This window comes from Capsaspora owczarzaki (assembly GCF_000151315.2).
Source record: "Capsaspora owczarzaki ATCC 30864 unplaced genomic scaffold supercont2.12, whole genome shotgun sequence".
NCBI classification, from domain to species: Eukaryota; class Filasterea; order Ministeriida; family Capsasporidae; genus Capsaspora; species Capsaspora owczarzaki.
In genome coordinates, this window is record NW_011887303.1 from 800,241 (window position 1) to 827,747 (window position 27,507).

The 27,507-nt window shown below is 53.0% G+C and overlaps 12 protein-coding genes across 12 annotated transcripts; 6 read left to right on the forward strand and 6 right to left on the reverse strand.

The window, feature by feature from the left end:
* The first annotated feature begins 233 nt into the window (after positions 1-233).
* CAOG_06851 (hypothetical protein) lies at positions 234-2,821 on the forward strand. The gene is made up of 5 exons (XM_004344422.2): positions 234-1,955; positions 2,030-2,096; positions 2,192-2,358; positions 2,470-2,557; positions 2,641-2,821. Exons 1-5 carry the CDS (start codon positions 254-256, stop codon positions 2,717-2,719), a joined length of 2,103 nt encoding a protein of 700 aa, XP_004344472.2. The 5' UTR covers positions 234-253; the 3' UTR covers positions 2,720-2,821.
* On the reverse strand, positions 2,733-3,723 carry CAOG_06852 (hypothetical protein). The gene is made up of 2 exons (XM_004344423.2): positions 3,249-3,723; positions 2,733-3,174 (listed from the first exon to the last, which is right to left on the reverse strand). The coding sequence occupies exons 1-2, from the start codon at positions 3,612-3,614 to the stop codon at positions 2,788-2,790; spliced, it is 753 nt and encodes a 250-aa protein (XP_004344473.1). The 5' UTR covers positions 3,615-3,723; the 3' UTR covers positions 2,733-2,787.
* Positions 3,724-3,779: 56 nt separating this feature from the next.
* CAOG_06853 (ribosomal protein L31) lies at positions 3,780-4,858 on the forward strand. Its single transcript, XM_004344424.2, has 2 exons — positions 3,780-3,832; positions 4,405-4,858. Exon 2 carries the CDS (start codon positions 4,408-4,410, stop codon positions 4,771-4,773), a length of 366 nt encoding a protein of 121 aa, XP_004344474.2. The 5' UTR covers positions 3,780-3,832; positions 4,405-4,407; the 3' UTR covers positions 4,774-4,858.
* An 86-nt stretch (positions 4,859-4,944) lies between these two features.
* CAOG_06854 (hypothetical protein) lies at positions 4,945-7,974 on the reverse strand. The gene is made up of 12 exons (XM_004344425.2): positions 7,828-7,974; positions 7,440-7,656; positions 7,119-7,320; positions 6,964-7,036; positions 6,669-6,860; positions 6,515-6,590; positions 6,335-6,447; positions 6,041-6,195; positions 5,879-5,956; positions 5,612-5,796; positions 5,421-5,491; positions 4,945-5,303 (listed from the first exon to the last, which is right to left on the reverse strand). The coding sequence occupies exons 1-12, from the start codon at positions 7,923-7,925 to the stop codon at positions 5,018-5,020; spliced, it is 1,746 nt and encodes a 581-aa protein (XP_004344475.1). The 5' UTR covers positions 7,926-7,974; the 3' UTR covers positions 4,945-5,017.
* Positions 7,975-8,278: 304 nt separating this feature from the next.
* Positions 8,279-10,827, forward strand: CAOG_06855 (casein kinase subunit II). Its single transcript, XM_004344426.2, has 8 exons — positions 8,279-8,393; positions 9,111-9,324; positions 9,427-9,537; positions 9,638-9,721; positions 9,821-9,985; positions 10,113-10,367; positions 10,465-10,507; positions 10,626-10,827. Exons 1-8 carry the CDS (start codon positions 8,305-8,307, stop codon positions 10,733-10,735), a joined length of 1,071 nt encoding a protein of 356 aa, XP_004344476.1. The 5' UTR covers positions 8,279-8,304; the 3' UTR covers positions 10,736-10,827.
* CAOG_06856 (hypothetical protein) lies at positions 10,818-15,147 on the reverse strand. The gene is made up of 8 exons (XM_004344427.2): positions 14,880-15,147; positions 13,796-13,900; positions 13,566-13,677; positions 13,406-13,496; positions 12,912-13,306; positions 11,959-12,810; positions 11,317-11,828; positions 10,818-11,218 (listed from the first exon to the last, which is right to left on the reverse strand). Exons 5-8 carry the CDS (start codon positions 13,174-13,176, stop codon positions 10,997-10,999), a joined length of 1,851 nt encoding a protein of 616 aa, XP_004344477.1. The 5' UTR covers positions 13,177-13,306; positions 13,406-13,496; positions 13,566-13,677; positions 13,796-13,900; positions 14,880-15,147; the 3' UTR covers positions 10,818-10,996.
* A 185-nt stretch (positions 15,148-15,332) lies between these two features.
* Positions 15,333-16,380, reverse strand: CAOG_06857 (hypothetical protein). Its single transcript, XM_004344428.2, has one exon. The coding sequence runs from the start codon at positions 16,360-16,362 to the stop codon at positions 15,514-15,516; it is 849 nt and encodes a 282-aa protein (XP_004344478.1). The 5' UTR covers positions 16,363-16,380; the 3' UTR covers positions 15,333-15,513.
* Positions 16,381-16,445: 65 nt separating this feature from the next.
* Positions 16,446-17,998, forward strand: CAOG_06858 (hypothetical protein). Its single transcript, XM_004344429.2, has one exon. It carries the CDS (start codon positions 16,452-16,454, stop codon positions 17,946-17,948), a length of 1,497 nt encoding a protein of 498 aa, XP_004344479.2. The 5' UTR covers positions 16,446-16,451; the 3' UTR covers positions 17,949-17,998.
* Positions 17,999-18,233: 235 nt separating this feature from the next.
* On the forward strand, positions 18,234-19,626 carry CAOG_06859 (ubiquitin-conjugating enzyme E2). Its single transcript, XM_004344430.2, has 7 exons — positions 18,234-18,415; positions 18,580-18,607; positions 18,785-18,871; positions 18,945-19,085; positions 19,191-19,254; positions 19,326-19,385; positions 19,466-19,626. Exons 1-7 carry the CDS (start codon positions 18,309-18,311, stop codon positions 19,516-19,518), a joined length of 540 nt encoding a protein of 179 aa, XP_004344480.1. The 5' UTR covers positions 18,234-18,308; the 3' UTR covers positions 19,519-19,626.
* CAOG_06860 (zinc finger protein) lies at positions 19,564-20,857 on the reverse strand. The gene is made up of 2 exons (XM_004344431.2): positions 19,997-20,857; positions 19,564-19,867 (listed from the first exon to the last, which is right to left on the reverse strand). The coding sequence occupies exons 1-2, from the start codon at positions 20,839-20,841 to the stop codon at positions 19,630-19,632; spliced, it is 1,083 nt and encodes a 360-aa protein (XP_004344481.2). The 5' UTR covers positions 20,842-20,857; the 3' UTR covers positions 19,564-19,629.
* A 519-nt stretch (positions 20,858-21,376) lies between these two features.
* Positions 21,377-23,153, forward strand: CAOG_06861 (Cdc20). Its single transcript, XM_004344432.2, has one exon. It carries the CDS (start codon positions 21,595-21,597, stop codon positions 23,107-23,109), a length of 1,515 nt encoding a protein of 504 aa, XP_004344482.1. The 5' UTR covers positions 21,377-21,594; the 3' UTR covers positions 23,110-23,153.
* Positions 23,154-23,724: 571 nt separating this feature from the next.
* Positions 23,725-27,179, reverse strand: CAOG_06862 (hypothetical protein). Its single transcript, XM_004344433.2, has 3 exons — positions 27,052-27,179; positions 26,738-26,869; positions 23,725-26,568 (listed from the first exon to the last, which is right to left on the reverse strand). Exons 1-3 carry the CDS (start codon positions 27,142-27,144, stop codon positions 23,836-23,838), a joined length of 2,958 nt encoding a protein of 985 aa, XP_004344483.1. The 5' UTR covers positions 27,145-27,179; the 3' UTR covers positions 23,725-23,835.
* Between the last annotated feature and the right edge of the window lie 328 nt (positions 27,180-27,507).

Here is a 27,507-nt window from a genome sequence, read left to right on the forward strand (position 1 = left end):
TTTTCCCTTCACACAAGGACGCGTTCGAGCAAGTCTGAACTCATGGACGGCAGCACTTCATGAATCAAGCTTTGAAGATGGTGAAACTGAACTTTTTTCCGCCAAATTCTGGTTTCTACCTCCAACACAATCCATGCAGTAACACACACCACCCCTTTCACTCTGGGTCTATCCCAACCTCTGCAAGCTGAACATTGTACAGTTATCTATTAAAGTCCGTTGGTGTCATTCTTATTGTGCTGCTTTTTTCCCAATGCCAAAGGAGCACCTGCTCGCTCGACAGGAGCAGCATCACCATCAGCAGCAAAGCGACCTGTCGCATGCGCATGGCTTCACTGGGTTTCCACTGCTGGATGAGATGATGACGCTCGGCTACAATGGCGACGGGAGCGGTTCTCCAGCCATCGGCGGCGGCGTCGGAGGTACTGCCCCGCATGGAAATGGAAGCGGAGCTGTTGCTGCGAACGGGCAGAGTGTCGGAGGTCGGATGGCCACTCTGGCCGAGACGCGCGCTGCGTCGCTGTCGTCGTTTGCATCACCAGACACTGCGGTGGCGGCGGTGGTGGTGGGCTCGCAGCAGAGCAGCGGCCATGCGGATGAGGATGTCGGCGGCGTCGGCGGTTTGAACCTGCCCGAAGACATGCTGGACGAGTGGATGTCGAGCATGCTGGACGACCACGCTGCTGCTGCTGCCGCCTCTCCGAATGCAATGGGCGCAAGTCAACAACAACAACAACCGCTGCTGGAGCACACGGCCAGGCGCAGCAGTCGCAGGCTCCAGACCACCGGCGGAAGCGAGGTGAGTCTGTTCGCTGGCCCGAGTCACGGCCGCCAGCAGCAGCAGCAGCTGCTTCACGACGCCGACCATGACGGGTTTGACTTTGGCGATGCTGCGATGGATGCTCAGCAACAACAGGGCAGGCTGTCCATGACTGGCGGGCGCTCGGACAACAGCCGTCTGCTGATCGAGAGCGCGACGCTCGGAACCGCAACCAGTATGAACCTGCAATCTGCCAGTGTTCACGAGACGACCCAGCTGCCATTCAGCCATCCGAACGAGTTCCTGACACCAGGTCCATCGCCGTTTCTCATGCATGCCCATCCCGAGGCCGGCGGGCGGTCGTTCACTCCGTTGCCTTCGCCGCGAGTGACTGCGAGTGATGTTGCTGCTCAACAACAACTACAACAACTACAGCAGCAACAGCAGCAACAGCAGCAACAACAACAACAGGAGCAACAGCAACAACAGATCGCGGCCGCTGCAGTCAATCCAGGACTGTTCCCGGCGAATTCGTTCGGATTGACCAATGCGAGCGGGCATCAAGTGATGGCTGCCGCTGTCGCAGCCGCCGCAGCCGCCATCGCCGCGCACACGTCCAGCTTGACGCCTTCCATGAACGCCCTGCAGATGCAAATGGCGCGGGAAATGACGCCGTTACTCTCTCCTGCATTGCTTCCCTCGGGAGAGAGTCACTTGATGCCAAACATGTCACTCGGCTCGAGTGCTGTGCCGATGGGAGCACCTCGCGCAAGCGTGGACACTTCCAAGCGATCAACAACGCCACGCCGCAACACGTCTGGCTCTGCGACGGCAAGCGCTTCGGCCAGTGTTAGTACCAGCCCTGCTGTATTGAGTGGAGTCCCGTTAACGCCCATGTCTCTGATCGGCATGCAAGTGGACGACCTGCCACACGACGCCACCGGAATGAAGCTGCCCCCGCCCATGCCAACGGCAGGCTTGCCCATGTCACACGACTTTCTGCCGCCTCTTCCGTCCCCACGCATGACTGCGGCGCCCAACCTTAATTTCCTTGGCTTCGGTTCAACCCAACCGTCTCCCGTTCTCGCGCCCGCACGTCCCACCGATCCGGCTGCTGCACGCATGCTTCCCTCGCCGATGTTGCTTCCTGCCAACACTTCCAGCTCTGGTGTGCCCAAAATGGTCCTTCCACGAGGTATGTCGATGGAATCTGTTGTGCGCGCGGTCTTGTGGTTTTCACGAGTCTCATTCTTTTTTCTGTTTCGACAGGCGCCGTCCCTTTGGCCGCCCTTCCTTCAAAGAGCAACTATCAAACCATGATTGAAGGCAAAGGACAGTAAGTTTCGTGCTTTTGTCCTCTGGGCCGTTTTCGTGCTGTTTCGTGCCTTTGCTTTTCTGTTTCTTACTGTCGTTGCACCATTTTGTTTCCAGTGAATTGGGTATGGACGAAGAGGCGGTCGCCAGTGTCACAGCGCGCAAAAATACACACAAGGTTGGCGAAAAGAAGCGAAGGGACGATCTCAAGGATGGGTTTGACGATCTGAAGAGCGTTCTTGGCATGACTCCTGAAACCAGCAAAGCTGCAGTCATCCGTCGAGGTGCGAATTGCGCAATAGCGGCGCTTGCTGGTGTGTGTGTGTGTTTGTGAGGGGAAAACCAAGCATGTGTCTCATCTCGTCATTTTCCCGTTCGTTTCTTGGTTTATCCAGCTGTCGAGCACGCTCAGTACCACGAGAAACAAATCCGCGAAATGCGAAGCGAGATTGCCAAACTTCGTGCCCAGCTAGCAGCACAAGGGTATGTAGCAGACGTTTTCGTTGAAGTTTTGTTTGACTTTTTAAAGTGCAGAGTCTAATCGCCACGTTTGTCGTGTTGCCCAGGACGAACTCGGGTCTTAACGCAGGGTCGCCACACGACAGCACCCATTTTCGAGGAGACACAACAGCCCCACCTCAATAACACAGCTGCGGATGAAGCTATCAATATATAATCAGATCAACAACAAAAATACACGAAAACGTTGGGGGTCATTCGGCCAGAATAAACCCATTTTCATCCTCATTGCCGTTTGCATCGTTAGCAACTGTCTCAAATTTGTCCTGCTGGGATGCAAGAGGCGAGACGGTCTGTGGCTTGGCCGGCGCTTCGGGTGGAGGCAGTGTGAGCGCCTTCATCAACTCATCCAGCGATAATACGTCTTCCTGTTGCTGCGCAGGATACTGTGCTACCAGCAGCGAGTTGACTTGGTACAGACTCTCACGCAGGTACGCAATCGACGCGACGAGGGCCCGATTGATCTGCGCCATTTCTTGTCTCAGCGAGCCGTTTTGGCTCTTCAGTGCCAGCGCTGCTTCCGAGGTCATGTCGACAGGCAATGCAGCTCCTCTTGGTGGTATTGGCTTGACTGCGCCGATCTGTTCAATAAAAGGCGATGGTGAGTGAGTGCACAAGTTCCAAAATTCTAAGCAAAAAGTCGCACAAGTCGTACTGAAAATGCATCTTCAGGTGCCAGTTCGGCAATGTGCGCGACAGCTCGTCGAATTGTCGCAATATGCGTCTGGGCTTCTGCGAGTGTCGAGGTGATCACTGCGTTTGGTCTTGGCGCCAAATCTTGGGCGACATCCATTGGCGCGGCTGCCTCGGACGACGCAGGCCCGCTCATCAGACTGCTCGCATTCGCGCCGTTCGATGACGATGATGCAGACGACGACGACGAGGCTGATGCCCGCTCGACCTGGTACGACTGCATCGCGACCGACAGCTGGCGGACCATTCGCAGCAGCTCGTGCACTGCTTCAATCCCGCCGGCAGCGAGCGCGTTGATCTGCAAATGGGTGCTGCTGGCCTCGCTCATTTGTACTTGGTTTTTTGTTTTGGTTTCTTAGAATTCTCGGACGACAATCGAGGAGGCGGGAATTCAGCAGCAAAGACCAAGAAGAATTCGGTTCAATGCAAAATGCAATGGAAAATCAAAGAGTGGTCGAAAAAAAAAATCATAAAATAATAATCCGAAACAAATTGTAAAGTTCAACCAAACTCGATTTGGGACTCGTTCTCTCTTTCCCCGCCTCGGTACGGCTATCGCTCCACCAACCCTCCGTTCTCCAGCCTCAATCCGACGTGGCACATCCTCCTGATCATGATTGTTGTGTGAGAGGGGTGGGGTGCAATGGCACGAAGGGCAGAAAGGGCCAGGACAAGGCGGAGCACGGTTTTTTGGGCGGAAGGACGCACGTCTTGAACGTCTTTTTGCCCCTGTTGGACGCCATTTCGACGCCTTTTCTCGCCGCTCGGCTGCTTGTCATGCGCAGTATGCCCAGTAGTGTAGAGGGCACGCCACCGGGTCCAGTGCGGCGGCTTTGGGCTGGCTATCAGACGCGTCAGAGCAGCGAGAAAAGCTTCTGGCCACTATTTTTTTTATTGCGTTGCATCTTGCTTCGGCAGTCCCCTCGTTCATCGTCATTCCCAGCCCCGCGGATGGTTGCCGCGAGGATTTCATGTTTGTGGGGTTGCTGGTGGCGAAACGGCGGCAGGACGCAAGGCAGAAGAAGGCCTTTCGATCGTGTTCCCTCTCTCTTCCATCCTCCACTCGTTTTTCTCACCTTCCTTCTGAACCACTCGCTCTTCTCAAAACCCTTCCACAGATCATGGTTAAGGACAACAAGGCTAAGCGCACCCGAACGGCCGTTGAGGACGTCGTCACTCGCGAGTACACCATTAACTTGCACAAGCGCCTCCACGGCGTCGGCTTCAAGCGCCGTGCCCCCCGCGCTTGCGACGAGATCCGCAAGTTCGCCCAGAAGATGATGGGCACCAAGGATGTCCGCCTCACCGTCGACACTAACCGCCACATCTGGTCCAAGGGTGTCCGCAACGTCCCGTTCCGCATCCGCGTCCAGCTCCAACGCAAGCGCAACCAGGATGAGGAGTCCGCCGAGAAGCTCTACACCCTCGTCGAGGTTGTCGAGACCAAGGAGTTCAAGGGCCTCCAGAACGTCACTGTTGCCAACTAAACATGTTGTTGTGACTTGCCTCTCTTTTGGAATTGCCCGTGGTTTTTATTTTTGTTCTTAACCATAGACAATTTTGCTTATATGATTGTTGCTGCGTCTGGGCCTAGTTTCATTGGATGCAAGAAGGGGGAGGAGGGGAGGGGAGGGGAGGGGAGTGGATTGGACAACAGCTATTGAGATGCAATTTTGGAGCAATGCTGCTCCCCCGTTTAGTTCATTCCTGTACAGCATGGTTGAACAAAAATCAAGCCAACGAGTCAAGCAACACACTCGACTCCGTCTGTGCTGGCACGGGCTCTTGGGACAAAGGCAGGGCGACGGGTTGCGACAACGGCGGCGCGAAACTCTCGAAAAACTGGATGACGCCTTGCAGACTTGCGCGAAGGTCGTTCAGGCTTTGCGTGGAAGCTTGCTGGCGTGTTGCAAGTCTGCTCGCCAACAATAGGTTGTCGTGCTGGATTTGCCCGCTCGGCGCGTTGGGCAAATTGGCGAAAATCGCCCAGTCCGCTTCAAACTCTGGGTTCATTCGGCTGGTTGTTGCAGAAAGAGTGAGCAGGTAGCAAAAAGGAGTGAGCCAGCACCCGCTTTGCGAGGACTGCAACAACTCTTGTTCATTTGCCAAAAATCACGATGATGCTGCGCCTCACCTGGTAAACTCTTGCTCGTCCATCTTGAATGAGCTGGCCTGGAGGTTTTCCAAGAAGGCTACGGCACAGCACTACAAGTGGGAGGTGTTGGTGGAGGAGGAGGAGGAGGAGGAGAACGAAATCGTCAAAATCCAAATCGAGTCTGCGCACCTGTCCGCGCGACCAACTGTCACACTTCATGCCATCGTTACCATGTTCGTGAAAAAGTAACCGCCCTCTCCAGAAATGAGACGAGTTGGGTTGCAAAACCGCGAAATGTACTGGAGGTTGCTTTGCAACCGAGCGGGGTGCGCGCGGATGACAGTGAAGATCAGAACAGGCAGAAACTCGTCCGCACTCGCTGCATGGGACGCGCCAGCCATGGCTTGTAGAATAGCTGCGAGTTCAAGGCCACAAATGTAAATCGAGATGAGCAACACAGACGAACGACGCCAACTCAACAAAGCTGTGTGCCGTACTAAACACAAGTTTGCTGCACTTGACAATGCACGCGACCTTGTCTTGAGGAGCTCGCTTGGCATCCATTTCGCAGAGCGCTGGAAAAGCCCAGAGGTGCAGGAAAAAAACGAAATGAGCATCCAGCTCACGTTCCCAAAACGGTTTGCTCGACTTTCACTCACAATGCATTGCGGCCTTCAAAGGCTCGTCGCACTTTTCGTTGAGCTCCATTGCGTCCAGGCCAAGATGACCGAGCGTCACCCATCGCAAGCGTCGAATGCGCTGGTCGATGAGTTCATCTTTGGCCGTGTCATCTGTCGACGACGGCGAGAACACTCTGGTATTCCACAAAGGGGTCAGCGACATGCAAGCACGAAAACGAGCGAGGCTATAGAAAGACCACAGCAAAAGAAACGAAAAACAAAGAAACAACAACAACAACAAAAAAAAAAAAAAACAAGTGTTGAACGACTTACTGAGAATACAGCTTCGTCATGACGTATTTCTCGATGCCGTCAATAGCATTCTCGAGCTCTTCTTGTTGAGAATTTTTCCAGAGCGGGTGCGTGCTGATGCGATTGCCCATGTTCTGCAAAAGCGGACAAGCAAGCAGTGAACATCCAAAACCGTACTTTGCTTGCTGTGCGCACACTTACCTGGAGGAAAATTTGAATAGATTCGCTTTGTTCTTCACTGCTGAGCGCTGTCGACGTTGAAAAGTTTTCAATGAATCTGCGTCAAGGAGGAGAATGAAGACGCATGTGAGTGGTGCGCGCAAACATGTAGCTAAATAGAAGCGTCGCGGCGTACCGCTTTGTTTGCATGACCAGATCTTGGGCCTGCGGCTTCTTCATGTCCGTTAAAAAGTCATGGAAGGTAAATTCTTTGGCTGGCGGCTCCTCTGCAGGCTCGGTCGAGGCGTTCTTGTTGTTTGCGGATTTACTCTGGGCTTCGTCTTCGCCGCTCTTTTTCCCGCGTCGCAGGTAGTTGAATATCCGCGTGCTGCACAGTCATGTCGCGGTAGCCACGGCAAATATCAAATCAATGTGTTTCCGGTCAGAACACAGGCGAAACGGAGACAAGATTCTGGAATTGCAAAGCTCACCTGGCTCCGGCCTTCAGCAGCCGATCTACACCGCGTTCTACCACTGACTTGGCTGTACTCGACTCGGATGTTTCTACCACAGCGCACAGGTGTCAAATGAGTCAACGCGCGAGGAGATTTGGCATCGATTTTCGCTTCCAGAACAACAGCGTTACCAGATTTTCGCAACTCGTCGTTGAAAATATTCCCGACATCGGCGTTCGCATCGTCGACAACAGGAGCACGTGTGGACGGTTGCTGGGGCGGACTGGAGGAAGACGCAGAGCCCAAGATGGACGCTATCGAGGGCGGCGACGAGTACGCAGTATTGGCGTTCTGATGATTGGAGCCTGCATGAGGAGCTGCAGCAGTTGGTTTCTGCGCAAGTGGGATGCTTCTCAAATGAGCGGCATTGTCATTCAAGCACACAGGATTGTCGCATCATCGGGGGTGAAATGCAGCCAAACTCAGAGACGCGCGCAATGATGACCACTTACTCGAGGAGGAGGAGCAGCGACCGGCACGTGCACGGGAGACGCCTGCTGCTGCTGCTGCTGGTGGTGGTGGTAGTTGTGGTGGTACTGCGGCTGGTGCATTGACGGCGACTGCTGCAGCTGTGGAGGGCTCGCGAGTGCGCTCACTGGAGTCGCATGGACTTCGCGGTAGCAGGCTGAGCAGTACCCTTGCCAGGTCGCATTGCCATAGAACGAGCATCTAACCAAACGAGATCTCAATGAATGAGACACATAGCAGTAACATGCGTGCCGACGTTGAACACTGCAGCAGTGTGCTGGCGGTCCCAAACTTTCAGCCAATCTGGCGGCTCAGACAGCGATTGAAGCTGCGTTTCAACAGCCAAACGCAAAATGCAGTTTGCCTGCTTACCCTGGCTTCTTGCATCGGAATACAGGGTTGTTCACTCTTCGTGCAACGTTCGCAAGTGGTGTCGAAAGCGACGCCGCTGAAGCCGAGTCGTACGACATTGTCGGCGAATGGCGGCTGAGCACTTGAGAGCTGGAAGATGTTGGAAAGGAGAAGTGAGCTGGGTCGAGTCATCGATGCTTGGCTGCTTTTGTTTTGGTTAAAATCAAAGTGAAGGGGAAGTGTTACCTGAAGCAAGTGAGAATGCTTCAGGATCGGTTTGGAAAGCGGAGGGAGGTGGAGTGGGGAGTTGAAGCGAACAGTTGAAGAGTTCCAAGTCTGACCCATCCCTGCACTTTTGCCGAAGCTGTCTTTCGCAAGATTATTCAATGCACCATCACCAACTCTATCTTGTACATTACCGACATGACATGGAGGCCCGTTCGTCTGAGAATGAGCTCCAGTCTTTCCTTTCTCTCTTTCTTTCTGCTCTGTTCTCGAATGACATCGCGCGCTCGCGTCTATAAGGACGTCAACGTGCACCGTCCGCGCGAGTACTGGGACTACGAGTCGCTTGTGATTCAATGGGGGTGAGTCGACAGATGCACCATCGTCCCCATCATCCGCTCTCAATGCTCCAGCAACTCGCGACCTTTTTTTTTTTTTTTTTTTTTTTTTTTTTTTTTTTTTTTTTTTTGGATGACTTTTCCCTTGCCTCTTTTTTTTTTTTTTTATTTCCCCTTTTGCTTCGTTCTTGTTCCTCTCTTCTCGCTCTTTCTCTCGTCTGACGCCGCCATGTCCTATGAATCATCATCCTACACTCTTCTCTCTCTCTCTCTCTTTGCATCTCCTGTCATCTCTCGCTCTCCCCTCTCCGTCCGCCTCTGCTGCTTCGTTCTGTAGCCTTTTTTTTTTTTTTTTTTTTTTCCGTCGTCCTTTTCTCTCTCTTTCTTGGCTGTTCGACCATCGCGCCGTCTTTCCTCAACAGCACACATTCGAACAACTCAACCCCTTCACCCCAAAGACACACATTGCGACCCTCTTCCTCCCCCCCCTCCTCCTCCCCGCTCTGCTCTGACGGGACGGCGAAACAAAGCCCGAAGCCATGGCTTTGAAGAGCATGGCCTCTCGTTTTGGCCCCCTCTCGTTTTGCTCACTGCACGAACCACAGTCCAGAGCGTCGCTTTTTTTGAATCAAAGCACGCACTGATTTACTACCTTTGAAGCGGGGGAGGCGCGAGGAAGGCGAAGGAGCGCGCGACTGAATAGCCACTTTTACTCAATCCTTTTGTCTTTTGCACTGACAGGTCGCAGGAAAAGTACCAGATCGTCCGCAAGATCGGCCGTGGCAAGTACAGCGAGGTGTTCGAGGGCATCAACATCACCAACGACGCCAAGTGCGTCATCAAAATCTTGAAGCCCGTCAAGAAGAAGAAGATCAAGCGTGAAATCAAAATCCTCCAAAACCTGTGCGGAGGCACCAACATCATCTCGTTGTACGATGTTGTGAAGGATCAGCAGGTGAGTGCATGTTGCAGGGGGTTTTCTCGCTGATGTTGTGGCGGCGGAGGCGGAGGCGGAGGATTGGAGTTGTGTTCTGACATTTGCTTTTTCGTGCTGCAGTCCAAAATCCCGTCACTCGTGTTTGAGCATGTCGACAACGTCGACTTCAAGGTGTTGTACCCAACACTGAGCGATTACGACATTCGCTTCTACTTGTACGAGCTGGTGAAGGTAAATACAAGAAACCAAAGTGTGTGTTTCGGCGTGATTTTGTTTTGTTTTGCTTGCTAACGTTTTGTTCGTTTCTTGACACTTTCTTGTTCTGCTGCAGGCCCTTGATTTCTGCCACTCGAACGGCATCATGCACCGTGATGTCAAGCCGCACAATGTCATGATTGACCACACCAAGCGCCAGGTACGGACCGACTTTTGTCACGTTTTTTGGTTTTTTGCTTTTCTGGGCCTGCTCCCCGTCCATTTTGACTCATCGCATCATTCTTTCTTCTTCCTATAGCTGCGCTTGATCGACTGGGGCTTGGCAGAGTTCTACCACCCTGGCCGCGAGTATAACGTTCGCGTCGCCTCTCGCTACTTTAAGGGCCCTGAGCTTTTGGTCGACTTCCAGGAGTACGATTATTCGCTTGACATGTGGAGCCTCGGCTGCATGTTTGCCAGCATGGTGAGCACGACGATTTTTTGTTGATGGAGCTATCCCAGATGTTTTTTTTTTTCCCCCCATTTTTCCCCCCCCTTTTTTTTTGTTGTCTTCTACACCCAATCTGACCCCCCGCTCGCTGTTTCTGCAGATCTTCCGCAAAGAGCCCTTCTTCCATGGTCATGATAACTATGATCAATTGATCAAAATCGCCAAGGTCCTCGGCACGGACGAGCTTTTCGCCTATCTCGACAAATACAACATCAACTTGGGCGCCCACTACGACAACATTCTGGGCCGGTATCCCCGCAAATCATGGGATAAGTTTGTCACTGCTGATAACAAGCGTTTCATTACTCCCGAAGCCCTGGATTTGCTCGATAAGCTTCTACGATACGATCACGCCGTAAGCATTTTCGCTTTTTTCATTCATTGTTGATTTCGCAAGTCCTAGTTGTTTTTTTGTTTTGACTGATCATTTGTTTAATTCTCTGGTATTGCAGCAACGCATTACTGCGCCCGAAGCCCTCCAACACCCTTACTTCCGTACGTTTCCTCGCTTTTGCTTGCTTTCTTTTCTTCAATGATTTGCCCGTTTTTACCTTCAGCGCGTTGTACTAACTCTTGCGTTTCATCGCTCAATCCTTGTCCAAACTGTCCACAGACCCTGTTATTCGAGCTGCCGGAGCCAGCGGGTCGAACGCAGCCAGCAGCAGCAACAGCAGCGGCGGCAGCAGCAGCAGCGCCGCTGCGCCAGAGTCGACTCAAGCATAATGCCACCAAGTATGATTGCATTGACAGCGTGTGCAAATGTCCGGCCTTTTTGTGTTTTCTTTTTCCCAAATGCCAATCGAATCTTAATCGCATCCAATGCGGACAGCATGCTTTATTGCATTAGTGTACAATGTCCGAGCCCGAACAAAGTAAAAGTACAGGTAGAAATGAATTGGGTTTGACTGTGTGAAATATGGGCATGAGAGCGAGCGAGTGAGTGACAGCCAGAAGGAGAAGATGAACAAAAAAAAAAAATCAAGGCTATGCGCGGTTGACAAACTCGACCGCTATTGCCAGAGATTCTTGCATATTGATCACACCGTGACCATAGCTGTCTGGGATGTACATCAAATCGCCAGCCTCCTGGATGCATTCGAGGAAAGTGGCTGGCGCATGCTCGCCGTGTTTTTGAATCATGCGTTGCCGCTCCTCCTCTCGTCGGAACCACTCAAGAACTGGCTCTTTGGAAATGAAGGATGCGCCCTGAGATACCCACCAACACACAAGTGAGAAAACGACGGTACAGCAGGGGATCCACATTTCCCCCCCCCTTTGATCAACGGCCATCAGCATCTACTTACCGGTGCAAACACAAACCAACGCTTGCGTCCTCGAATGAGGCCGTTCCAAGCGTCAGTATGAAAGTGGACTGGCGCGCCAGAAAGGCAAGGTCCAAACATGAACTGGGCGGCGTGCATGGAATGATCCTCCATCCAGGTTGGTGCGACAACATCGTTGTTCAAGAACGCTTGTCGCCGGGAACCAGCCAGTGAGCCTGCAACACCGGGCGGCGCGTTGATAAACGTGTTGTCAAAAATGTAAAGCGGCGGTGCTGGGGCAACGGGCAGCGCGCTGTGCGAATGGTTCAATGCATCCGCACACTTGTCGCAGATTCCGAGGCGGGTGAGTCGCTCAGACCAGTCTGCAGGCATCCATTCACAGGAAATGCAGCAATGGGCCATGGTGCCTTGCTCAGAGCCAGTGGCATGACTGCCGTTCAGAAAGTCGCGCAGTGTGATGCGTGTGTCTTGCAAATTGTACTGCGCTGCATAGGGAATGGTGGAGGCCACAAACTTCCGGTCTCCAAACTCGTCTAACGCAAAATGAACAAAAAAAAAAAGCAAAAAGGCAACAAAGGCGTAAGTCAGACGAGTGTCTCACACACAGAGCCGAACAAAAAAAAAAAAAAAAAAACCCCAACCCCATCCACGTAGCCAACGTACGGAGCAAGTGCTCGTTGGTCCATTTGGCAATTGCTGGCCAGTTGGCCACGCCACCTTTGATCAACAAGGGCCGACGGAGGTGAAGGTAGTTTCGCTCAAACTGTCGGCGCGTCAATTGTGCGGCGTCTCGGACATCGAAATCGCACAGGCGCGAGGCATCCTCAACGACCAGATCTACCGGTCCTGAAGCTTCCGCAAGCAGTGGCTGGGTCTTTTCCTTTGCGGTGATCCAGGCAAGCCCGTGGAATACCAAGGGCGGCGGGGCAGGGAGCGGTCTTGGCGTGACAATGGGTGGCGGGACGGGCGCCGGCTTTGCCGGATACAGCAACCACCACCAGGGTGTGCGACGAACGTCAATCAAATCCCATGGCCGCCCGAACGAATCCTTGATGGTTGCGAGCGATCGAAGGGATGTCATCTCCGACTCTGTGCCGCCCTGGAGAACCCTTTCAATCACATTGACAATTTGGGGAAACCCGCGGGCCATCGCCAAATGCATCGGCGTAAAACCCGACCGTAGCAATCGCGTGACAAACTCCCGGTTTTGTTCCGAAGCAGGTCCAAGAGTCGAGTCTTGTTGCTCTGAAACTGCGACCTGGTGGGGGTGGTGGTGGTAGCGTCGAGCGCTCGCTTCGCGATTGGCCTCTTCCATCTGCGCTCGGAGCAGTGATGCGAGAAGCGAGGTGCCTTGCTCATCGCCAACATCAGCAGACAAGTGCAACGGAGCCCACCCATCCGAGTCTTGCGAATCTCGTGGTAGCGTGGAAGCAGGGCAGTGCGAGGCCAGATGGCTCACGAACGCCGAATTCCACCGAAAGATGGCAGCCCGAAAGACTGCAGGGACGCAGCTTACTGCATGAGGCACACACGGTCACCCAACACAAGAGTGAGGCTCGCGTGCAACATCCAGGCACACCAACAGCAGCTTTGTGTTTGAGGCGAAATTTGCTTACCTTTCGAGGAATCCAACGCCGCCGCGGTGACAGTCAGCCGGAGTGCAGCAAGACTGTCGTGCAAAACCGCGGGAAGGGAACCGTCTTGTTGACTGGCAGGGTGGTCGGTTGCGCTCTTGAGAATCCATGTGCAAACGCTCATCAACCATCGTTTGGAGTAGATGGCAAAGTGCAGTGCAGTCCAGCCAGGCTTGTTTGGGTTGATCGAGGCCAGAGCAGTGGTGTGCTTTGGTGGTGGATTGACGCGCAAGCCATAGGACGTCATGGGGCAGCTGATCTCGCTGGCCAGCAACGGGATGGCTTCCCAAAAATGGGCTTGGGCAGCGTGGTGGAGCGGCGTCAGTCCGTGTTCGTCAACCACCGAGAGTGAGGCGCCATGGTTGACGAGATGTTGACTGCGGGTCGTCCAATCAATCCCACGGTGAGCGACGACAGACAAAAAGCCAAGCAAAGCAACAAAACTCAATCTGTTGGTTCAACAATAGGAGACCTACATGACTGCCGTCCAATTTGTGGCCGGATTGACCAAAACGCCGTGCTGCAATCGATTGCGTTCATCCCACGCCAAAACTGCATAGTGGAGTGCTGCATGGCGGGTCAAAGTCAGTGAGATACAGGACAGGCTATATTCACCAACAAAAAGCCCACTCTTACCCGAACGAGCGTGCCGTGCTGTGATGTGCAAGGCATCTGTGCGCGCTCCATGATTCAGAAAGAACAGGGTCAAATCGGCGTTGCCGAGATAGGATGCAATATGTAGAGGCGTCTGGTTTGGAGACGAACGACAAACAAACCACCGCAAACGCAAACAGTGAGCGTGGATTTACCCAACAACAAATAAAGCTTCATAAAGCTTCAATTGCCTTGAAAACAAACGCCCGTACCCAGCTACTAGCAGCACTTGGTTCGGATAACTTGCCCGTTTGGGTGACTTCTTGAACTTTCTGCTCGAGAATTTGCTGCAGATTGCTCGGGCCCAGCAGTCGTGGCTACAAGAGAGTGCAAACACACCACGAGGAAGTCACCCAGTGAGCGACAGAGCGTTGCGTGCTCCACTCGAAAGCGTGTGCATTCAAGCAAAATGTTCAAAAGGAGAGTTGCTCAATTTGATTTGACGGACGAGATTAGATTCGACATGTTTGCTGATATGGATAGCTGTATGAAATTGGGTGGGCGGGTGTCCTTTACCATTTTTACAGTCCAGCCTCGATCGATTTACAAGAACGTTGGCGCTCTCCGCTCTCCCATGGGAGCACGACTCTTGGTCGCCAATCTCTCCCCCCCCACCAAATGCATGCATTGCAGTCTATACACACCCGCGCTTGCACCGATTCACCACACACAACTCAATGGGTGACACGACGAAGTGATCGATTCAATGCATGGGGCCCGGGTCCTTCTGTTTTTGAAGCACGCCCCCCCCTCCCACCCCCCCCCGACCTCCTCATAGCTCAAACATTCAAAGACGACGTCGCACCACTTCCACACCAAGCCAAAACACGAAAACGTTGGAATAGACGAAGAACGAAAACGAGAACAAAGTGCAAAAATCGATTCAGATCTAAACATTGAAAAAATACAGTCGAAACGATGTGTTTGCTTCCATTCTTCGGGCGGGGCAGAGAGAGGAACCCCCCCCTCACGAGCATAATACATAGAGAGAAGCGTAGAATACCAAACCTGAAACCACCAGCGAGACCAAAGCCTCATGAGGGTTGTCAGGATTAAAAAAAAAGAAAAAAAAAAGGAAAAAAAGAAAAAGAAAAGCGCAATGGATGTAACATAGGAAACAAGCGAAAAGATCACCCCAAAAGGCGAGGGGAATGGCTTGTGTGCGAGGCCGAGTGATTCATGTTGTGCAAGTGCACAGTGAAGCAAGCCGAGCAGTGGGTGAGAAAGAGTCAGGGAGAGAGGTGGGGGGGACGGAGGGGGGGGGACGAGGGGAGTGAATGTCGTTTCGTTGCGCACCTGCTGCTGCTGTGCTCGCGCGGCTTGAACGAGGAGGAGGAGGAGCACGAGCACGAGCACGAGCGCTGGATTGAGCTGCCGTCGCAGGGATGCCGTCAGACCCGCGGACGCACTCGCGGCACTCTTCTGCTGCCGTGTTCGGCGATCGGACGCTGTTGAGCAGGCAACGCGCACCAGCGTGCACTCATCGTGATTGTTATTCCAAGTGTTAGTCGAATTATGGCGTTGTTGTTGTTGTTGTTGATGATGATGATGATGATGATGATGATGATGATGATGATGATGATGATGATGATGGTTGGTGCTGCTGTTGCTGCCGAGCCGTGTGCCTGGCACAAGCAGCGCGTCCCTGCGTCGCATCCAATAGAAGAGGAGTGACAACTGTATTTCAACCTTGCGAATGTTGCGTCAGATGGTAATTCCAGTTGTCCAGCATTTTTAGGTCGGATCTATCAATTATGAGGGAGCATAGGAAGAGGTGGATTCAGGCACGCGTTTTTCGGACTGGGGAAGGAAACCGGCATCTCCCTCAACAATGCCACTCAGCCCCAATAGTCATGCGGAAAATGACCTTGTATTGTAAGATGCACGCGCTCAAATATACAGCACTCAATCAGAACCGTTCGCAGACGATTTACGACCGCACAGCGCGAGCCTGTGTCCATTCTTCGGACCCGTCGCTCAGCACTTTTGCCAGACGTTGCTGATCAAACACCGGTTCGTACTCTTGAAAGTAGTAGTACAGACGATGCGTTTCTTTGGAAAGAGTGCGATGCTCGCCACAGATATCTGTCTGCTCCCAGTCATGCCCTGCAAGCCAGTGAAGAGGAATGAACACTAGCTTTGTCCACAGGTGACGCTCCCATACTTGATACAGGGGCTGCCAATCGCTGCCGGTGAACATCTCGCCAGCAATGTCCACGAACACGACACTGTCCACTTTGCAAATCTGGCAAAGCAACTCGGCTGTTTCAGGGTTGGGATAACCGTAACCGAAGCGGTTTGAGCGTAGGTTGACAATCAGTGGACGGCATAGCCGCACAATCTGGACGACTGTTGGAAGATCTTCGTCACGAAGGGAATTGCCATGGAGATCCAGCGTGATGACTGACGCTATTTCCCTGTCCTGCAGCAGAAGCTGAGAAACATTGTCAATGAACGTCCCAGGAAGTGCAAAGGACAGTGCCCGAAGCGCCTGCGACAAAACCCTGCCCTGGCTCATGTCAAGCCGACCCGTTGTATGGTCATATTGGTACGGGCTCGGTTTGAATACGAGGTCCAAGAGGCGCTTCACGGCAACCTGCTCAAGGGGAGTCGACATGTTGAGCTGCTGCACCAGCCCCACTTGTACTGCTTGGCGATCGAGCTTGCGTATGCTCTGCACTTCGAGCTTGCCTGGATGGGACTCGTTCGTCAATGGAAGGGCTTTTGTGATCGGGTCTGTCGACGCGAGGTCGGCGAGAGTGAAATCGTTGAAAGACATTTTTTTTTTTTGAAAAATAAACGAATAAAAAAGAAAATGAGCTCCCCAAAAGAAAACCCCTCATTTTTTTTTTTTCTTCGCGATTTCAAATGGTTTGGTCAAGTTTGTGCCCTTGCTGTTCTCGAACGGAGACAGCTGAACCTGACGAACCGACACCACGTGCCGAGATCCCACCAGAACTTCAACCCCGGCGCTCGAAGGTCTTGCATTGGAAGACGTTGAAAGACGAAGAACGCACGGCTCTCCAATCTAAAACGTTTTTCGAGTTTTGCACTTTCGACCAGTACCTACGATCAAACTTCTCTCGCTACACTGTGCTGGAGAAACTCCGCGAGACCCTGACCACATGTATGCGCGATAACAAGTGGCTTTCAAGCTCTAACTCGCCGCATGCGACACGAATTTGGAACGCGTTATCGGACGCCCTCGGGCTAACCACAGGACGCATGCTTCCAAAACTTTTGGATCACAGTCAGTTGCAGTGCATCCTGCAAGTGCTTGCCGAGCACCTCCAAGCCGCGACTACAGCCTTGTCACAATTTGGGAAAGATACCATAACGACAAAACAAGAAAAGTCGCTGAGATATTGGCTGGAGAACGCACAAAAAGACCATGTCGAGGCTTCTCAGCAATGCGGAACGGGCGTCAAACTGCTGCAACCAGCTACCAACGACCTTGGCAATGCATTGAGCATTCACCTGGTTCAACTTTCAGGACAGCAAACTCAAGCATGCGTCTACAGTCTTTGGGGCCCGGAAACTGTCGTTGGATCCACATCTTCACAAAGCTCGTCAGGGCGCGCTACACCACGCCCGCAAGCTCCCAGCTCTTCGAATCACATGACTTCGACAGCTTCCAGCTCGGCGACCGACACGATTTCACCAAGCTCGTCAGTCCAGGTTTCTGAGCCAGCTACCCGCTCTTCGAATCAGATGACTTTGACAGCTTCTAGCTCGGCGACCGACACGATTTCACAAGCGGTTTCGCCGTTGTCGCTCTCTTTGCAATTTTGCAACGCGAGGCAGCAAAGACCGCGTGCCATGTTTTTGCAAAAGGAACCACCCGTCAACTCTGACTCTGGTTGGTACTTGATGAGGTCGCCAAAATCACGCGAAGACGCAAGCCTGGTGCTCACAGTGTTACGGAGCATCCACCCGCATTCGACCCCCTTTCAGAGTGCCAGTGTGAGCTCCGCTGTTTCTGCAAGCGGCAGTGCTGAAGATCACGGGTCTAAACTCAGCGACCAATATCGCAAAATCGTTTCCGAAATCTATGAGGGAAAGAAGCTCGAATTGGTCTCGGACACTGACCCGGCTGCTCTTGCCAGTCTGGCATTGCACATCGACAACATTCCATTCAATACTCGTCGCAATGAGGAGTTTACTTTACTCTTGTTCACCTATTTTGACGTGTGTGATCGCTGCACTTTGCTGTACTGGAAGTCCAAGATTTCGCAGTTGCTCGGTATCGAGCAACTGCAGATTGTGGCTGTGGGGTGGAATCGCTTTCATTCACGCAATACACTCTGGGCTGAAGGAGACGATCAAGGTACAGCTCCTCAATGGAAGCAGCTGATCGATGAATAAAGACTTTTTGGTGGATACGAGCTCCACTGCGAAAGTTGATCTACAGCCGTTCCCTCTTCCAGGATCCAGCCGATTGTGTGTGTACGGATCATATTGTCAAGGATTCTGTACTGTTTGCGAAATCCCTACAGTATGAAAAAGTGTTTTGGAAGGCTTGTTTGATCCGGTCAAACAGTGCAAGTCGCGGCAGTAGAACTCGTCCTCGCGCCGGCTTCAAGTCACTCTCTGTTCTCCTTAATAATCCACCAATTCCCAACCTAATCCAATACTCTTCTCCATTTGCAACTTTCGCCTCTTTCTTTTGCACTCTTGGTTTTTTCAACCTTTCAGCTTATTTTAATTTTTTTGTTGCTGTTTTTGATGGCGTCACAAAACACTGCACCGCGACGCACCGCATCCGCCACGGCCACCAACCCGAAGCTCAAGAGCACAGCGTCCACCATGGATGGCCATGCCGTCACGCGAAGGTGCAGCTCGTTGCCTTTGTACATTTGAGACGGCCGAGTTGTTTCACACTGTCATCAGTTTCGCCTGCTTGCTCACTCTCCACTGACCACTGACTGTGTGTGTGTGTCTCTCTCGCTCGCCGTTCTTTGATGTCGCTGCTCTTCTTTGATTGTCGCGAAATCAGACTCCAGCAAGAACTCATGCAACTCATGGTAACAGCAAAAGCCGTTATATTTTGAAAAAAGCCAAACGTCGGAGCCGTTTCTTTTGTTTTTTTTTTTTTTTTTTTTTTGAAACCAGCTTTGCTGGATGCTGTGATGGTCGTTCGAATCATCAGACGAGTACTAACATTTGCGATGTGACATATTTTGTTTCGTATTTTCGTGCAGGGCGCGGCGGATTTGGGCATTTCGGCCTTCCCACAGGGAGATTCGCTGTTTAGCTGGATTGGCACCATCAAGGGCGTCAGCGGCACTGTATGTGACAACGCACGTTCGCAAGCATTGTATACGTCAGCGATCTCTCATCTTTTTGAGTTTGTTCATCCAGGTGTATGAGGGTCTGAGCTACAAGCTTTTGCTCAAGTTCCCAAGCGCGTACCCGTTCAACGCCCCCACTGTCACGTTCGAGACACCCTGCTTCCACCCCAACGTGGATGAGCGCGGCAACATTTGCTTGGATATTCTGAAGGTAAGGACAAGCTCGAGGTCGAGGGGGGGGGGAAAGTATGGCTTTGTTGTTTTGTTGTTCTCCTTTTGGGGTGCTCACTGTGCTGCAACGAACGGCAAACTCTAGGACAAATGGTCTGCACTCTACGACGTTCGCACTATTCTGCTGTCTATTCAAAGCTTGCTCGGAGGTGAGTGATTCTCGGAAGCCAAAATTACGTTTCGTCTCGACTGTTTGGCTGATTTGCTGTTGCCCGTGTAGAGCCAAATAACGAGAGCCCTCTGAACGGCCAAGCAGCAGGTTTGTGGGCCAATCAAGAAGGTACAACTTCACACTGCGTTGCCCTCTTGCAACCATTTCCCTTATCCGATCGTTCGACTCATCACTTTGCTTCAACACAGAGTTCAAGAAGTTGCTGCTTCAAAAGTATAACGAGAACGCCAACAAGAAGTAGAGCAGACCTTTCGCTAGTTGCAGCAAGCGCAGCCAGTTATCAAAAACGTGTTGATTATCGTGTTGTTATGAATGGAAAGAAAAAGATAACATTGACCAAAAAAACCACATCTCAAAATTCAATTTCATCCTCGTCGTCGTTGGCGATTCCGTTTCCCGCCGAGCGGCGCATGGCTTGTTCGTGCTCTTTTTGCGATGAATCATCTTGTCGCTTCTGCCGTCGTTTGAGAGCGTCTGCCAAGTCTTTTGCGCGGTTGAACATGCCGTTGGTGGCGCTTTGGCAGACTGCGCATAGGCTCGACTTTTTCGCGTGCTCAAGCGCGCACTTTTCGCAAAAGTAGTGTTTACACCTGGAGGTTGGTTGCAGCATGACGGGACGACGACCAGAAGTGAGCAAAAACAGCCAAAACTCCAAGCAAAACAAGTTCTAGCTCACAACAAACCCCCCCCCCACCACCAGCTCGAGCTCGAATACGTACCGCGTCACCACGGGATTGACAAAATCTCCTCGGCAAATGTGGCAAGCAAACGGCAAGTCATCATCGCGTGTAAACACCTCTTTTGCACCCGTCTTTGGCTTGCTGTCTGCAGCCTTCTTGTGCTCGTCCCATTCCTTGTCCAGCTGCCAGCCCGTCTTGTAGTCGCCACGATCGTGCATAAACTTGCACGTATCACCAAAGCCGCAGAATCCAGTCTCCTTGTAGTCCTTGCACACGTCCATCTGGTAGTCAAACCGGACGGTTGTGCGAATGTTGGCGGCCGCCTTCATTGGCGCCGCGCGAAACCCTCGCAGCCCCGTGGACGTCGCTTCGCCCTTCCGCAGCACTGGATCCGCTTCGTTGTACATCCGAGGACCACCATTCCTTTGCTCGAGGCTCTGTCTGCCTGCCTCGAACGGCGTCGCCAGCTTGCTCCCGTCGCTCGATGACGCTGCGCTCAACGTCGACGACGTGCCTGCGTCGAGGCCCGTCGTGACCAGCCGCGCGCGTTTCGCGACATGGCCAGCCTTCCTGTCATCGCCGTCCTCGCCATCGTCGTCTGAGGATGCATCATCGTCCGAGTCGTCCGCGTCGTCCGCGGCTGGTTGTTTCGTTGCCGTTTTGAGCTTGGATGGATCCTCGTCGCTGTCGTTCGCGCCGTCGTCGACTTGGCTGCGCACGCGTCGTTCTGCTGCAGCAGCTGCGGTGGATGGGACCGCCGTAGCTGGTTCGTCTTCATCGCCATCTCGTCGTCGGAGATTCGACGGTCGTGATTGGCTGCTCTTTTTGAACATTCTGGATGGACCAGCACAAAACAAGACTGGAACACGAAGATGCTCAGACATAGGCGCCAGTTGAAAAAGACAAAACGCAACAAAAAAAATCAAGAACGGATTGCGCGAGAATTCTCTGAGCTCTTACAGTATCATCATCATCAAACGGATTGATCTGCGAAGTGGTGTGATTCTCAGAACCTGTTTGATACTTCTGTTCAACCACCGTTCGGCTTCGGTTGGTTCCATTTGTGTGTTTGTTTTTTGAATTTGTCGCAGGCCCCAACCATTTGTACCTCCTTGAAAACTCTTGCACGCCTTTTTCACGGTTTTCTCGTACCATTGAATTACTTGATTTCACTCCCATCCAAATATATTTCAGTTCACTCTCTTTTGAGAAAACCCCCACAACTTCGAACAAACGCTTCGCGCCTTTCTTCAAAGCTCCAACTTTTCGCTTCCACAGCTTCACACGCTTCTTTACTCGCGTCACACGCCAAAACCCAAAACACGCTGATTTCATATCTGCAACCCTGCTACGCTGCTCCTTCATCACTGAAACGATTTGCTAGCCGTTTATTTTTTTCAAATTTTTGAATCAAACAAACGTCTTTTTTTTTGTTTCACTTTTGTGTTTTCTTCGAGATCCGCAAAATTCTTCTTCTTCTTCTTTCCACCACGCGACCTGCTTTCACTTTTACCAAGCGCGCTTTTGCTTGTCTCCTCTGTTTTCTTCCCTCCCTTTCATCCATTTCAACTCTACCTCTCCCGCTTCTCGTTTTGCGTGAAACAACAACGTTTTTTTTTTTGAAACAGATTTCAACCATGAACTTCCTTGCCGATTCCTCCTTCCTTGCCACCTCTGCCCCGCAGACCCCCGCATCTGCATCCTTGAACGTGTCTGCCATGTCGATGGGCAGCCGTGGCAGCTCCCGCACCTCGACTGGCCGCCGCCCCAGCTCTGGCGCCGACCGTTTCATTGCCAACCGCAACTCGATGGACCTCGAGCTGAGCAACTTCCACCTGCTCCGCGACTCTCCCTTCACTGCCTCGAGCGTCGAGGGAGCCGCGTCGGTTGAGGCCTCCCCTGTCGCCACCGCTGCCGCCGCCGAGTCCTCCCCTTCGCGCAAGCGCAGCCGTGCCGAGATGTCCCAGCTCCTTTTCAGCGAGGCCGCCGAGTCCAGCATTCTCGCTCTCAAGCAGAAGGTTGTTTCGCTCCCCCTGACGACCGTCGATGCCAACGCCACTAGCGCTCGCACTGTGACTGGCAAGACCAAGCAGACCATGCGTGTCGTTCCCCAGGTGCCCGAGAAGACTCTTGATGCCCCCGGCATGCACGACGACTTTTTCATGAACGTCCTCGACTGGAACTCGAACAACCTCCTCGCTGTCGGTCTGTCCAACAGCGTCTACGTCTGGAACGCCTCGAGCGGCTCGATCTGCCGTCTCCTCGAGCTCAAGGACGACGCCCACGTCACCTCCCTCAAGTGGAGCGAGGCTGATAACTACCTTGCTGTCGGATCGAGCGACTCGAGCGTTGCCATCTACGATGTCAACCGCGAGAAGCAAATCCGCAACATGGTCGGTCACCAGGGCTCTGTTCCCGCTCTGTCGTGGCGCTCGCACATCCTGACCAGCGGCTCGACCTCTGGTGCCATCCACAACCACGACGTTCGCCTCCCCAACCACCACGTCGGCACCTACTCTGCTCACACTGGCGCTGTTTGCAACGTCTCTTGGTCCCCTGACGGCACTCAGCTTGCCAGCGGTGGCAACGACAACTCTGTCTTTGTCTGGGACGGCGTGACCTCGCTCTCCAGCTCGACCCCCGCCCACAGCCTTGAAGGCCACGGTGCTGCCGTGAAGGCTCTGGCCTGGTCTCCCATGCAGGCCAACCTGCTCGCCACTGGCGCCGGCCTTGCTGACCGCCACATCCGCTTCTGGAACACTGCCAACGGCGCCCTCATGAACGTCATCGACACTGGTGCCCAGATCTCCTCGCTCATGTGGTCCAAGAACCACAAGGAGATTGTCGCGTCGCACGGCCTGCCCAGCAACCGCCTCACGATCTGGAAGTACCCCACCCTCCAGATGGTTGCCGAGCTCAACGGCCACCAAGGTCGCGTTCTTCACATGGCCATGTCCCCTGACGGTGAGACTGTTGTGTCGGCCTCCAGCGACGAGACTCTTCGCTTCTGGAAGTGCTTCGCCTCGGCCCCCGCCGCCAAGAAGTCCAACCAGTCCACTGGCGTCCTCTCCAAGTGCGCTGGCCAGCTCAACCCTTCCTCGCTGGCTGCCGCCATTGCCACCTCCGTCGGCATCAAGGACCGCATCCGTTAAAATTCCCATTTGGATTTTATTTTTTACGAGAAATACGATTCAGACTCGAAAAAAGGTGCTGCACTTGCATTCTTTCGCTGCTGGGAGAGCCAGAGCTCTGCGCAGACATCGTCTTCATGCAGGACTGCAGACCATTCAATCCGTCCTGAAGTGAACCAGACGTTTTGGTCCAGAAACCAAGAAATAGGCATGCCCCAGCGCATTGCAAGCGGGTCAGTGTCGCTTGGTGTCGTTCAGTTGGTTTTAGTGTGTTGCAGGTTTTGATATTGGATGAAACGGAGGGACTGACCCATGTTGTTTCACGACCTATAGGCAGCAAGCTGTACACTTGATGGTCTTCATCCAACCTGCGCGGTTGTGTTTTGTGATGGCTTTGCTGTGCAATTGCAGCTCCTTTTGCGAAATCACTCTCGTCGATTTGCTCAACGCAACGCTACCCGACCTGTGAATTTCTACGCTGCCCTGTGTCAGGTAAGTATCTATCCCCGATTTGCACCCCCTCTCGAATACAAATCGGTGTTTCCGCAACACCACCACCTTTATCACCGCAAGACCTTTTTTTTTCTAAGCAAACTGAAAAACAAAACAAAACAAAACTGAAAATTGCAAAATAACGACAACACGAAACGGGAGCAAACTGATCGCAAAACGAACTTAAAAAAAAAAGCAAAAAAAAAAAAGCAACTAGTAGAAACAAAACACAACAAAACAACGGAATGTGCTGCACTAGCGGACATCATCCGCAATGCCAGACGCAAGCGCGTCTGAGACGGGCACGTGATGGTGCCGCAAAAGCGCCAACAATCTCGGACACTTGGGGCATGGGGGTACTACCTCCACATCTGTTGGCGTTGCCGTCCCGTGCGAGCCCTTGGACGGGCTTACAAAGGAGTGGCGCGAGGTTGGGCTCTCGCTGTAACTGGTCGGAGGGGATGGGGCGACATAACTCGAACGATTTGAGTAGCTTGAACCTGAGCGGTATGGACGGGCTACTTGTGAGGAAGGCAGCGAGTATACGCGAGGCCGCAATGCGGCAGGTGTATCCAACGATGACTGAGCTGTGGACGCTGGCTCCTTGCTGGGCTGCGCATTGTCAAGCAGAGGCCGCGGAACACCAGGAGGCAACGGCGAATAAAATGGCAAGTTTGGTGATGTGTTGAGCGAGGAGTGAGGACTATCACGAACAAAAACACGCGCCCCTGATCGGAATAAGTTGTTAGTGTCGGAGGGCACGCGCGGGCGGAAGGGCGGCTGGGGCGTTCGAGCTCCCTCGGATCGGTCGGGACTGGCGGAACGCGACAGCTCCCTGAGATCGGGCTGACTGGCACTGAGATTGGAGCTCAAACTGGAGCCGGCATCAGTGCCGCCGTCGTGTCGAATCGACGGATAGCCATTCGGAGAAGAAAATGAAGAGGCACGAGTCTTGCCTGTCGGTGTCATTGGCGGGAACTCGGCCGATTCAACGCGCTCGTTTTGCAAGTCGTCACTGGTGTTTCTAACAGCATGCAGGTGAATAGCTGGGGTGGAACTCGCTTGAGCAATGTTGCTAGACGCAGACAAGATTGGCAGGCTCGTCTCAACGACAGGGCTGACAATCCGCTGCTCAAGCGGTAGCTCTTCCATGCGAATGAGATGCATTGTAGTTGCTTGCATGATGGTATCATCGACAATCGGCTCGCTCGTCGACAGATTGGACCGGGTCTCGTGGTTGGCGGTGCTGGCTGCCGCTACCAACTGGGCCTCCACTTGTGCTTCAATCTGGCTCAAAAGCACGCCCGCCAAACCAAAATTTTGCTCTAGCGTGGTGATGCGTAGCGAAAATTGATGCTGCAGCTCATTCTCACGCTCTGCAGCAGCGGCGGCTTGCTCGCTAGTGTGCTTGGCAAGCGACTCTGCCAGTTCTCGCACAAAGGCCTCTCGAAGCTGCTCTTCTTGGGCTTTCAAGGATTCTGCGAGATGAATTTCGTGCGACTGATTCGAGGTAATCCGTGCTTGATCGAGCTCTTGGCGATGGATTATTTCCTGTGCATCCAGGCTCGCTTTGCTGGCAGCAGAGACGGCGTTGCCCAACCTGACTTGATGTGCTGCTTCCAACGCGGCAAGTTGCGCTTGACACTGCTTTTCTGCAGCCTCCTCGAGTTGCTGTTTCATGGAGGAGATGTCGGCGGCATGCTGCTCCGTCAAACGTTGCAGCGCAGTGTCCCACTTTGTTTGACTGGCTTGGTTGGCCTCAGCCAGCTCTGCAATGTGGCGTTGCTGCATTGCCCGCTCGCTCTTTGTGGCAGCGGCTGTCAAAGCCTCCACCTCCGACGCTTTCTGGGCAGCGGCCTCGGCGTGTACTTGAAGTCGGAGTCCCTCCATAGCCGCATCATGCTTTACTTGGATTTCAGCAAGCTTGCTGTCAGCAGCGGCCGACTCGTGCGCGCGTGCTTGCTGGCATTCGGCCATTGCATTCTCAATTTTGGCCAACTCTGCTGCATGCTGCTCCTTCAGCGTGGCTACTTGAAGCTCGTGCCCCCGCTCCAATTCCAAGACAGCTGCGTTCGTGGCACACTCTTGGTCAATGTCGTCTTGTGCTACAGGAAGCAACGAGGAAGAATGCTGTTGGGAGAAGGTTGGCTGCAACAGCCCAGCCACTTGCGTGGGTTCAACGGACTCCGCATTTGAAGAGCCGGGTCGCGGCTTTGAAGTCAATTTGGCAAGCAAGAATAGTGCGACCAGCAGAAGAACGCCGCCGGTCATGAGAACTTCCGAGCGGCGATGAAGCGCTTTGGGCTTGCGGCTGTCCTCGTCCTCTGTGTCGGCAGAAGGACTTGCCAGCCCTTTCAAAAAGCCCAGCAGTTGCGTTTGCAACGAGGGCGGAGGGGCACAGACGCATGGAATCGGCGCCGGACAAGCTGGACACTCGGGACAAGTCAATGCTCGATCACGAAGCAACTGGCACTGCTCCAGCTCCTCCCGCGCAAGTGCAAGAGCACTCGATGCCGTTTCTAGCATGCTTTCCAGCTGAATGATGCGACTCCGCAAAATGGCGTTTTCCTTGGTCAACGAGTCCAGTTCCTCGCGTTGTTGAGATTGTACTTTTTCGGATTCGGCCTTGAGCTCTGCCTCGCTTGCCAATGGGACGACGTTACTCGTTGGAGTTGGATCTGCTGGTTGCTCTGGCTCTATCGACAATGGCAATTGAATCGCAGCACTCGGGTGACCAGCAGGTCCTTCGCCATGAACACACATGTACGACGCGCGGAATTGGTACGTTGCACCCGGTTCAAGCGCACCCACCGTCACGTACAAGGACGTTGCGCCGACCGAGTACGACGACAGTACTGCCGATGGAGCCCATCGCAGGTCCTGCTGCTGGTCGTCATTATGGTTACCGCCGACCGACGTTGATGGTGGCTTGTCGAGCGACTCTGCGCCCGGACCCGTCGGATTCCATTGATTCTGTGCCAGTTGTAGCTATTTTCAAGCAACAATGATACAAAAACAAAAAACAACAGCCATATGAATCGCGCGGTTCAAGTTCAAAGGTGACCGAATCGGTGATCGGTGAGGGTTAGGGCACTTCAACCCCCCCCCCAACAAGACGCAAGACGCAAAACCAAACAAAACCAAAAGAGTGACTCACTTGGAAGACTCTGCATGAGCAGTTGTAGACGCGTGAAGCGAGGAACTCGGACGAGTACTCTGCCGCGCGCAAACCCGTCTGGAACGTCAGCAGCGCCTGGCTTGGCTGGAACTGCATTGGCGACGCCACCGGCTGCAGGATTCACACACAAACACACACACATATAAACAAAGGGGGTTTCCAGCAGTCGGATGAAGGTCAGTCTCGGACCATGAAGTCCCAATCCAATGCTGGAACATTGAAGCGTGTGTGGAATGCTTCTCCGACGGCACTTTCACTTCTCTCGCGGCTGTCTGTCGACCGCTCGTGACTACCTTGGGTGGTGCCGGGATTGGCTGCAGTGACTTGCCGGCAAAGAGCAGCGAAAGGGCGACTGCAACCCAGCCAACTGCGTGCTGCGGCTGCATTCGAAGGAAGGAATTGGGGAAATGCAAAAAATCTAAGAAACGGAAAAAAAAGAAAAATGAAAAAAAAAAAAAAAAAAAAGATGGATTGCTTTGTGCTTTGTGTTTGTCGAAATCAAGAGCGATCGGGTTGACCGTGTACCTGAGACGACGGATGGGAGGGAGGAGGACAAAGTGTACTGTAGATCTACCAAGGTCAATCCATGACACTCGTGAGCAATCCTAGACAAAGCCAAATCAATCCACAAGTGAATCAACCATCACCATTGTGTACTGTATTGGACTGCATTGATCCAGATCTCCATACATTTGCATTGCTGCTCAGTTTCTTTTTTTTTTTTTTTTTTTTTTTTTTTTTTTCATTTT

Bases quoted from the DNA above. Each gene is read 5' to 3' on its own strand.
- CAOG_06858 (XM_004344429.2), top strand. From the start codon at position 16,452: ATGGTTTGGTCAAGTTTGTGCCCTTGCTGTTCTCGAACGGAGACAGCT.
- CAOG_06851 (XM_004344422.2), top strand. From the start codon at position 254: ATGCCAAAGGAGCACCTGCTCGCTCGACAGGAGCAGCATCACCATCAG. The intron at 2,359-2,469 runs GTGCGAATTGCG...TGGTTTATCCAG, and splicing joins AGCTGCAGTCATCCGTCGAG to CTGTCGAGCACGCTCAGTAC. The intron at 2,558-2,640 runs GTATGTAGCAGA...CGTGTTGCCCAG, and splicing joins GCCCAGCTAGCAGCACAAGG to GACGAACTCGGGTCTTAACG.
- CAOG_06853 (XM_004344424.2), top strand. From the start codon at position 4,408: ATGGTTAAGGACAACAAGGCTAAGCGCACCCGAACGGCCGTTGAGGAC.
- CAOG_06855 (XM_004344426.2), top strand. From the start codon at position 8,305: ATGACATCGCGCGCTCGCGTCTATAAGGACGTCAACGTGCACCGTCCG. The intron at 9,986-10,112 runs GTGAGCACGACG...CTGTTTCTGCAG, and splicing joins GCTGCATGTTTGCCAGCATG to ATCTTCCGCAAAGAGCCCTT. The intron at 10,508-10,625 runs GTACGTTTCCTC...AACTGTCCACAG, and splicing joins CCTCCAACACCCTTACTTCC to ACCCTGTTATTCGAGCTGCC.
- CAOG_06856 (XM_004344427.2), bottom strand. From the start codon at position 13,176: ATGACGTCCTATGGCTTGCGCGTCAATCCACCACCAAAGCACACCACT. The intron at 12,811-12,911 runs GTAAGCAAATTT...TGCCTCATGCAG, and splicing joins GGCGTTGGATTCCTCGAAAG to TAAGCTGCGTCCCTGCAGTC. The intron at 11,829-11,958 runs GTACGTTGGCTA...ATTTTGCGTTAG, and splicing joins GACCAACGAGCACTTGCTCC to ACGAGTTTGGAGACCGGAAG.
- CAOG_06862 (XM_004344433.2), bottom strand. From the start codon at position 27,144: ATGCAGCCGCAGCACGCAGTTGGCTGGGTTGCAGTCGCCCTTTCGCTG. The intron at 26,870-27,051 runs GTAGTCACGAGC...TGAATCCTGCAG, and splicing joins CAATCCCGGCACCACCCAAG to CCGGTGGCGTCGCCAATGCA. The intron at 26,569-26,737 runs GTGAGTCACTCT...GCTTGAAAATAG, and splicing joins GCTCATGCAGAGTCTTCCAA to CTACAACTGGCACAGAATCA.
- CAOG_06854 (XM_004344425.2), bottom strand. From the start codon at position 7,925: ATGTCGTACGACTCGGCTTCAGCGGCGTCGCTTTCGACACCACTTGCG. The intron at 6,448-6,514 runs GTAAGTGTGCGC...CCGCTTTTGCAG, and splicing joins CTATTCAAATTTTCCTCCAG to AACATGGGCAATCGCATCAG. The intron at 5,957-6,040 runs GTGAGTGAAAGT...GGGCTTTTCCAG, and splicing joins TTTGAAGGCCGCAATGCATT to CGCTCTGCGAAATGGATGCC.
- CAOG_06861 (XM_004344432.2), top strand. From the start codon at position 21,595: ATGAACTTCCTTGCCGATTCCTCCTTCCTTGCCACCTCTGCCCCGCAG.
- CAOG_06857 (XM_004344428.2), bottom strand. From the start codon at position 16,362: ATGTCTTTCAACGATTTCACTCTCGCCGACCTCGCGTCGACAGACCCG.
- CAOG_06860 (XM_004344431.2), bottom strand. From the start codon at position 20,841: ATGTCTGAGCATCTTCGTGTTCCAGTCTTGTTTTGTGCTGGTCCATCC. The intron at 19,868-19,996 runs GTACGTATTCGA...ACCAACCTCCAG, and splicing joins GTCAATCCCGTGGTGACGCG to GTGTAAACACTACTTTTGCG.
- CAOG_06852 (XM_004344423.2), bottom strand. From the start codon at position 3,614: ATGAGCGAGGCCAGCAGCACCCATTTGCAGATCAACGCGCTCGCTGCC. The intron at 3,175-3,248 runs GTACGACTTGTG...TTTATTGAACAG, and splicing joins CACCTGAAGATGCATTTTCA to ATCGGCGCAGTCAAGCCAAT.
- CAOG_06859 (XM_004344430.2), top strand. From the start codon at position 18,309: ATGGCGTCACAAAACACTGCACCGCGACGCACCGCATCCGCCACGGCC. The intron at 18,416-18,579 runs GTGCAGCTCGTT...TCGCGAAATCAG, and splicing joins GGCCATGCCGTCACGCGAAG to ACTCCAGCAAGAACTCATGC. The intron at 19,255-19,325 runs GTGAGTGATTCT...TTGCCCGTGTAG, and splicing joins TATTCAAAGCTTGCTCGGAG to AGCCAAATAACGAGAGCCCT.